Genomic DNA, 9,994 nt, shown 5'->3' with positions numbered 1-9,994 from the left:
CTGATTTTTATATAACACTATGAAATATCCTCCACCCCGCAACTCCAACACTTGCAACGCGGGATTTCTTCCCTAATTTTTAGTAAATGTAAAAGTTCCAAAACTTAAAACACTCTTAAAATCTTCATTTCATTCTCACCGGTTGTTAAATATTATATATCTAATCTAATTTAATATTATCACCGAACATAAACATATGCATTGTCCGTGTTTTTTCTTTTAATTAAATGAACAAAAAAATAATATTCATGTTTGTTCCGTTATTACACAAACAAACTTTCACCACAACTTTCCGTCAAACGATCTAAAAACGATATCTAAGTGTTTATTCCTTTACAACACCAAATGTTTTTACTTTAATTATGAATTAAGCTATTTTTGCAGAAGGTTAAGCATTTATTTTATCTACCTAATGGTCTAAAATATATATCTCATTTAGTTGCTGCATAATTCTTGAGATGAGATTGTATAAGAATAAATCATTTAGGCTCTACCCACTTTATGGGTGTCACATCATCTTCTTCTTTCAATAACATATCTATAAACATCGAAATGAAATGGTGTTTTTTATTTGAAACGGTGTTGAGAAGAAGCAAGTCAGGAAAAAAAAACAGAGGAATAACACGCGTTTCGTCCCATTACCACCATCACATCCTGGTGGCATAACCGATAACGACTGGCTGGGGCGTTGTTCCTGCCGCCATGGAGCCGTTAAGAGCCTGCCACATAAGCATAACGGGCGGTGGTGTTGCCCGCTCCGTATAGTCTTAAATAGAAAATTATTGAAATTTTAAAGAATAATTTTTGTATTTTATGTTTTTATAAATATTAATAAACAAAAGCAGAAAAGGCAAAATAGCAAAAATCCATAAAAGCAATATGTTATTGGTCACTAGAGGCACCCAACCCAATTGGTTCCTGTTTTCACTCATTGGTCTCTTTCCTGTTTCACTTTCATCATCTCCCATACCTCTTCAAGATCTTCAAACTGTATCAACACGGCACCTGTCAATTGGGAATTCTCTTTCTCCGTTTCATAATTGGATTTTGAATTCTTTCACTCTCTCTCTTTTCTCAATTGGTACGATTCCCTCTTCTTAATCTCTCTCTCTCTCTCTCTCTCTCTCTCTCTCCTTGTTATTGTCTCGGAATATTCACTCCCTTCACTCTGCTATCTCATGTTCACTAACCTTCAAAAAATGATTAGCAAATCGACATGGGTTTTTGTTAATTTTCATGGGTTTTACACTTTACAGAATGTTTGTTAATGTAACGATTTGTACTTACCTTTTTTCGTATGATTTTAAGCTTTAAGCTGTTCTGAATTGAGCTAGTATTGATTTGGTATCCTTTTTATCGATAATCTAATAATCTAATGATCTTCATACGTAAGTTCGCAGGAAACAATCATATGGTGTTGGAAATTGATTCAATCTGATCTGGGTAATTGGATTATAGTTATGACGATGGACTCTGTTGATTACAAAGAACATGAAGGTTTGATTCCGATGAGTTCAGTTCCTTGGTGGAGTGGACTTGTGACTGGATCATCTCTTGAGGAATCCATGAAAGCGAAGCCTTCATCAATTCACAACCACACTACTTTCGGATCAAAATTCACACCTAAACGATCAGATCATGATCATGATCATGATGCAGACCAAGTGTTCGACAAAAGGGATATAACTCAGTTCAGTATATTCACTGGTATGCTTTTCAGTTCTTTGTGTTCATCGACCTGTTCCTCAGTTAGATCCTAAAGGTTTTATGGATTTATAAACAAATCGGTTTAATCTTAAAAGTAAAATGTGTCTTCGAGTTTACATCTGAAGATTGTGTTGAATTGAAACAGGAAATGTTAGTGGAAAACTTGATCAATCGGCATCGGATTCTGATGAGTGCAACAATTCATCCAACACCCAAAAACCAACGAAAATTCAGACATCTTTTTCAATGGAATCTGTTCCTTCGGACTATCTTAGATTTGGTCAACCTACCATGGTACGATTTTATCTGTTTGTTACACAGGACAAGACATGATAAAACGGTAACAGTTTGTTACACAGGATATGATATGATATGACAGAGTGGTGACAGTTTTATAATGACATGACATAACAAAACAGATGATATGATATAAGAGTGGTGACAGTTTTATAATGACATCACATAACAAAACAGTATTAGAAATGATATTCAGACTAATATTAATGAGACAAAAACGTGTTTGTGTTTGTGTTTGATTGATTGGAAATGATACGGAGAGTTTAAGATTGATATTAATTAGACAAAAAATACAAACTTTTTGTTGTCTTATGTTTAGTGATGTTTAGTGTAATAAATGTGGTTTAAATGTTATTCTTTTGATAATATTGATTTTTATTATTATCTTATTATATATTTTCTTGATCAAATGGTGATGTAGCTTTGTGGAAAGTATAGAGATCAATGTTATGGAGTGTTCTCAACTCAAGGACATCAAATCACGGTGTGTGTCCTTAGTTTGTTTACATTTGTTCCTATTAATTAAGCAAAAAAACAAATATTTTCGTATCAAATAGCACACCATAAAATTATAATATTATACTTTTTGTATTTTATTAGAAGTTATGTTTTAAAAAATCTATCTAATTGTATTTTGGATGATATAACTATAATGAGGTAGGATTTCAAAATACAATAAGAAAAATTAAAGTAAGATGCTAAATTAACAAATCAATAAAATTAAATTACATTCTTATTTCTTGCAATTTAACCCCTAAAAATTTTATTTAAGTATCATGGGTTAAAAGAACAAATCACTTTTATGTTTATTCTATTTGGATGAATGTGCTTACTTAGGAATCTGATTCATAATTTTTTTTATTTATATTGGTATATATTGAAATAACATTTATTATCTTTTCGATAATTATTCAGGGTCGGATAATGTTGCCTTTAAACTTAAGCAATGATGATGAACCGGTTTTTGTGAATGCAAAACAATATCATGGAATAATAAGACGTAGAAGATCACGTGCTAAGGCAGAAATGGCAAATAAAGTTTTGAAAAATCGTAAGGTATGTCTTACATAATCAAAGATTAAATTATAAATTTTGTTGTTATGTTATAATCAAAATTACAAGTTCAGTACAAATTTTAAAATTTTTTCATTGTCGACCTTTCCTTTTGCATCTCATTGTAGATACAGTCTTTATGATTTACTCAAAATCGAATTATAAACATAAAAGATAATATTGGCACAATTTTAAAATTCATAGCAATTATGAGTTAAAAAAATAGGGACCAAATTTGTAATTTGGTCATAGACCATATGGAAGAATAAGTACAAACTTAAAGACAATGTTGACACAATTTTAAAATTCATAGCAATTATGAATAAAACAATAAAGACCAAATTTGTAATTTACTCTTTTCCAATATAATTAGTTGATGGATCATTTTTTTTTTACGAAATTTAAGATATTTCCAAATCACAAAAGTTAGTTTACAAAAAAATATGTAACTATTTATAAGGTATAGAACTAATGTAAAATTTAATCCGATATTTTTTTTATGAAAAACATTATTATAATTTATAATTGTTATAATTCATAATAATTTATAAGTTATATGAAACATTATTTATAAAGTAACACTAGTAAATGGAAGAAATGAATATATATATATATATATATATATATATATATATATATATATATATATATATATATATATATATATATATATATATGGGTTCAGGTTCATTTGAAACCATACTAATTTTGTGAGACCGTGAGAGCAAATCTAAAAATAATTTTATTTTGCAAAATAAAAAGAAAAATCCAAAAATTCTTTTTTTTAATTATTATTTTCGGAAATTTATTTACCTAAAAAAATTAAAATAAAATAAAATAGATTACCGTCTTTTTTTAAATATGTGAAATATTCTAATAGAATATTACACTGTACATTTCTCATATGATTTTTAGAATGTTTAGAATATTCTACTAGAATTATCAGATATGTAGAATATTCTAAATATTCTACTAAAATATGTAACAAATGTATTTTTGTATTTATTTTTTATTTTTTTGGTATTTTTTATTTTTATTTTTTTGGAAAATATATATTCCGAAAATAAAATTGGAAAAAAAAATTCGAAAATTTTCAATTATTTTACATTTTAAAAATGTTTTTTGTTTTATCTACTAAATGAGTTGCTAGGATTTCGTCTTACGGTCTCACAAAATTAGGTCGCCTCACATGAACCTAACCTTATTATATATATATATCCGGTAAGAATTTTTTTTTTTGTAGGAAGGTAAGAAGTTTTTTTCTACATATTTTTTTGACGAACAAAATAAATGAATCACTAGATAATTCATTTGTAAGATGATTCACAAGAAAAAATTCTCATAAAACATCTTTATGATTCATTTTTAAGTAAATTAAGAAAAAATTAATTTTTATGATAATTTTGTGAATAACAACAAAATGATTGTATAAATGAATTATCGAGATGTTTTTTTTGAGAATTTTTTCTTGTGAATCATCTTACAAATGAATCATCTAATGATTCATTTTGTATGTTCGGGAAAAAATATACCTTCCTACCAAAAATTTTCTTCTTATGTATAGTTTCGATTTAATCAAACTTAAAACTTATGGGTAATTTAATCCACTTTAGTACGATTTTCTAGCTTAGACACTCACCTTAAACTTTTATTATAAATTTCGTGGCTTATAGTATATTATTCAATATTCACCATGAAAGCTAAAAAAATTATGTATTTTTTAATCGTTTTTTTATGTGTAGCCATATATGCACCACTCACGTCATCTCCATGCAATGCGTCGACCAAGAGGGAACGGAGGCCGTTTCTTGAACACCAAAAAGGAAAACAACTGCAAAGATGAAAATACACATCTAGAAAAAGACAAAAACCTTTTAAAATCTTCTAATTATGCCATTTTCATGTCTGATCATAACACCACTATCTCTCATCGTGAACCAAATAACATGTTCTCAATGGGAAACCTTTCGGTGGTTTCTTTTTCAGAAATGATGTCCGGGAACACAGCTTCCGGACATAGTTTTGGCATGCATGGCAAATGGGTTGCAGCGGCAGGTGGTGGTGATAGTCGCTGCAATTTTACAATTTAATGTGAGATGAGATCCTGATGTGTTGTATGTATATCAACATATCGGGACCTCTTATCTTTACAACCAGATGAAATATTTGAAATATTTATCTGGTTGTCTTTGGCAACTCATCCTTGGCTTATTGTGTTAAGGTTGTCTCTAACCTTTCTTTCGTTGCATTGCATGATGTGCAATGTTTTGAGAGGAGTTATGGGATGTTCATAACCTTAATGCATGTTAAAAAAATGAACAAACACTTGGAGATCGATGTGTTTGTTTCATCTTTACTTAAATGTTGTTGAAATAAATCCGCAACTATGACTTTTTTGGTCTAGTTGTTGGTTTAAAAACTTTAGTATATGTAATTTCTACATTTTGTGTAACTATAAACTTCTAACTTTGGGTGGTGTAATATATTTCTATGTTGGTTACTAGATGTTTGTTACTAATTATTTTATGTACTTCTCGACTTTTGCAAGTAATTTTTTTAAGATTTTAAGGCTTTATATATTTAAATAAATCCTAAATGAAAAATAGTAATGTTATATTTTTTTTATAATATTATAATTTTTATTGGTTTTAGATTTTTTTTTTCAAAACCGACACAAATAATCTAAATTATTTGGTAAGACAACAAAAATAACTTAGTAGTTTTTTGATAAGATAACTCAATGAGTAACTACTTTTTCAGCTAGCACAACAAATAATGTCTAATTTTTCACAAAATAAATATATTCATTATAATAACTTTATAAATTATATTATTATACATGAAAAATATAAAAATTAGATTTAATCTAAACAATAAATTAGCATCAACTTAATTTGTTACAGGACATCACGAGTAATAAATATTTTATATATACTATTATTGTACAAATTAATAATAAAATATGAATGTATAATTTCGAAATCCAGCCGGTTTGTAAATGAAACTTTAACATTAAACTTGAGATTAATGAATATTATAACATTATATCTACAAATGTTTTAAAACCTGGATCAAGCCAGTTGAACCATAACCCGGTGAAGATAGCAGGTTTTTACATATTTATGACTTGGATTGAACTCGTCAGGTTTATAAAAAACTCAATTGAACGGTTGACCCGAAATCCAAGTCGACCAAACGGTTATGATTTTTCTTTTTTCCGTTATCGTTTGAACCTGTGGACGTATTAGTTTTGTATATAAATTGATGTTGGTTTTATATATTTTTTTTTAGTATTATTATTATTATCTTTTAATACTTTACTCGGATAAAATAGAAACTTGGATTTTGTATCATGGAATTAGAGTCAATAATGTATATCATGCATGTTCGGAAACAAAAATTCATGCATGTTCGGAAACAAAAACAATAGAAAACTAAAAGGGATTATATAATATAAAAACACCACACATACGATTAGATATCATATCATAATCCTTTTTTCATTTTATTTTAGGAAAATCTTCAGAAAAATTCCAAAATTTTTGTCCAATTTATGAAAAACTCTCAAACTAAATTTTGTTAATAGAAAAGCACAGACTACCGGCTAAAACTTCGAAAAAACCCTTTTTGACCAGTTTCGTAGATTTAGCCAGTATTCTGTCCTTTTTCGTTAGTTTGCTCAAAATATTAGGACTTTTTTGAAAATTACCCGATAACCAAAATATTAGGACTTTTCTGAAAATTACTATGGAATTAATAGATATTATTATTAACAAATCATTTATAAACATAACAAATATTTTTTATTATAAACAAAGGAAATACATTTGTATCTAATTTCTAGGAATAGAATGGTCGACATGGTCTATTGTTTGTTGACCACTTCAAACTCCTTAGGCTCCTCCTATGTATCATTATAAAAATGTTGATAATATTTATTAATACACAATTAATAAGTATCTACTTTCTATTAGGTGTGACGCTATATGATCACATGTTATTAGAAAATATCATTAAATAATAATTCTTGAATATATAGATCTTTCATTATGTTCTTTAACGTAAATACCACCTAACCTCCATACATTATTCGGTAACAACCATCAAATTACAAACATGGTGAAAAATAAACACTGAATGACAATTTACATAGATAATCACCCTACAATTTTTTCCACGTAAACTATCATTTACGATTTACTTTTTCACATTTTATAGATGTGTGTTAGTCTATGGTTGTTACCGTGTGAGGTATGGATGTTGGGTGGTAGTTAGGTTAAATAACATAAGAGGAACACCAACATTAGATGAACACTCACTGGGTACATCTCATCATCATATGCACAACGATGCATAGGAGGAACGTAGAGAGTTTGATGTGGTTAATAAGCAATAGAGGAGTACTTAGACCACCAATTTATTCCTAGAAATTAGCAACAAGTGTATTTTCTTTTTTATAATAAAAATATTTATTATGTTTATAAATGATTTGTTAATAATAATATCCATTAATTCCATAGTAATTTTCAAAAAAGTCTCAATATTTTGGTTATAAGGTAGTTTCCGGAAAAGTTCCAAAATTTTAAGCAAACTAACGAAAAAAGACGGAATACCGGATAAATCTTCAAAACCGGTCGAAAAGGGTTTTTTCGAAGTTTTAACCAGTATTCTGTGCTTTTCTGTAAACAAAATTTAGTTTGGAACTTTATCATAAATTGGACTAAAATTTTGGGACTTTTCTGGAGATTTCCTTTATTTTATGGATATTTTTTTACCATGTGCGGCTTTGCGCTAACAATTCACCACCGAATGACATTTTCATAATATGAGTGAAGAGTATGATAGTATTCCTTTTTTCATCTTATTTTCATTGTATTTGTTAGCAGATTTTTAGGAAGAAACGTGGAAGTGAGAACAAAGAAAGTAATGTGATTGAGAGAAAGTAAGAGATGATCAATGGTTTTCTCTTAAGAAAATAATCAAAACGATGTCGTTTTGACAATCAGGTTGTACATGTTGACACGTGAAACAACAGGTCAACTCAAAAATTGTGTTTTAAAACATTGGAGATAACCAATAAATCAATAAAACAATTTTACATCAAAAATAGCACAATATGAAATTTGGTGTGAGATGGAAGATTTTAAGTTCGAATAATGACTTCAAAGCTTATTTTTGTAATGTATTTTATTGCTAATTTCTAGACCTTATCGATTAGCAGAAAATTACTAATTGAGCCTACGTTTTGTTGTTGATTTTTATGTGTTTTTTTTGTCGAATAGAAATGAGAAACTAGTATAGCATAGAGGGCAATCAACACATGGTTCCTTTACCCCTTTTTACCTTTTATAATAAATTTATCACGTTGCATTTTCGTACATATAATTAGTGGCAGAGCTATTAAGGGCAAGGGAGGCCATGGCCCCTAGCATTTTAGCCTAATTGCTACACTGAACATATACATATCCTATTTTGCTATATACAAAAATTAAATCTTTATAGAAAAAATGATTTAAGAAAATCAAGATGCATAAAATGTTTAGTGGCAAAAAGCAAGAACAATTAATTATGCTAGAAAATCAAAATAGAGAATATAACAAATCCTACTTAATCCGATCTAATCGCAATATACATAGTTTGAAACCCTTACATCAACAAAACCTGCAAATCTTGAAAACTATCAAACTATAAGAATTTTTATAAAACCCACAAGTGTAAATAAATCTAAAAATGTCAAATACCTATAGAACCCTAACCGCAAGAAGCTAACTGCGTCTCTTCATCACCGGTTACAATCATACATGATAACTCCGGTCACGACTCCGCCAGTAGTCGCTACTCTCTGCACCTTCGTGCATCTTGATGTCTTGCCAATTGTCGTCTCGATTTGTTAAGGTTTAGCTTTCTCAAAGGTTCTAGGCTCTTCCATTCTCTCACTTTCTCTCAAAGGTATGATGCTTTCACTTACTCACTTTTTATCGTCCTCGCATTTCCTTTATTTTTTATTGTGATATGTTATTTAAAACATGATTTATTTAATCTTACTTAATGAAATACAACAAGCTAGTGGCCAAGTACGTTGAACTTATTATCTTTTTTGTTTTTTCTTAGTACTACAAAATATAAGCTAGGGAATGTGCTAATATATTTATTTTCTTATTTTCTTTAATTTTTTTTGAAGATATATATATATATATATATATATATATATATATATATATATATATATATATATATATATATATATATATATATATATATATATATATATATATATATATAAATGAGCGTTCAATCGATAACATTTCTTATGACGAAAACATTTGAGAACAAATTTGAAGCACACAATTTTTTAAATTAAATATATAAAATAATATTCAATTATTCATATAAATAAAAAATAGTTAGAAACAATTAAAAAACTCACTAACCAACACCACACACCAACGAACTAACACCACCCACCACCACCTACAACCCACCAACCACCATCACCCATCGCTCACCACCACCAACCACCACCACTCACCACCAGCTACCAACCACCACTCACCACTCATCACCACCACCTACCCACCACCAATCAACACTACCAACCACCCATCACCATAACCTACAACCCACATCCACCACCTGTTACCACCACCCACCACAACCACCCCCACCACCACTACCAACACCCATCACCACAACCTACAACCCACTACCACTACCCACCTCCATTACCAACCACCCATCACCACAACCTACAACCCACTACCACTACCCATAACAACCACTCACCTCAAACCCCCACGACCCGCCATCACCACCTACCACATCCCATCACCAACCACCAACCTCCACCCATCCATCATCACCACCACCACCTTCACTACAAACACCGCCACCCACTGACCCACCACTACCACCCATCATCACCACTTGTAATCAACAC

At 29.6% G+C, this 9,994-nt stretch overlaps 1 protein-coding gene across 7 annotated transcripts; it reads left to right on the top strand.

Moving 5' to 3' along the window:
- Window positions 1–867: 867 nt before the first annotated feature.
- On the top strand, window positions 868–5,572 carry LOC145031376 (nuclear transcription factor Y subunit A-10-like). Of its 7 annotated transcripts, none has more exons than XM_078979915.1 (6): window positions 868–1,081; window positions 1,459–1,707; window positions 1,853–2,001; window positions 2,426–2,488; window positions 2,920–3,060; window positions 4,800–5,572. In XM_078979915.1, exons 1-6 carry the CDS (start codon window positions 880–882, stop codon window positions 5,145–5,147), a joined length of 1,152 nt encoding a protein of 383 aa, XP_078836041.1. In that variant the 5' UTR covers window positions 868–879; the 3' UTR covers window positions 5,148–5,572. The 7 variants fall into 7 exon arrangements, with proteins under 7 accessions (XP_078836041.1, XP_078836043.1, XP_078836048.1 ...); XM_078979922.1 differs by having other exon boundaries at window positions 946–1,081; window positions 1,401–1,707; window positions 4,800–5,571; XM_078979920.1 differs by having other exon boundaries at window positions 959–1,081; window positions 1,394–1,707; window positions 4,800–5,571.
- Window positions 5,573–9,994: the final 4,422 nt, after the last annotated feature.

This window comes from Lactuca saligna, chromosome 2, assembly GCF_052625555.1.
Source record: "Lactuca saligna cultivar CGN05327 chromosome 2, ASM5262555v1, whole genome shotgun sequence".
NCBI lineage: Eukaryota > Viridiplantae > Streptophyta > Magnoliopsida > Asterales > Asteraceae > Lactuca > Lactuca saligna.
This window is presented reverse-complemented; position numbering and strand designations above follow the sequence as displayed.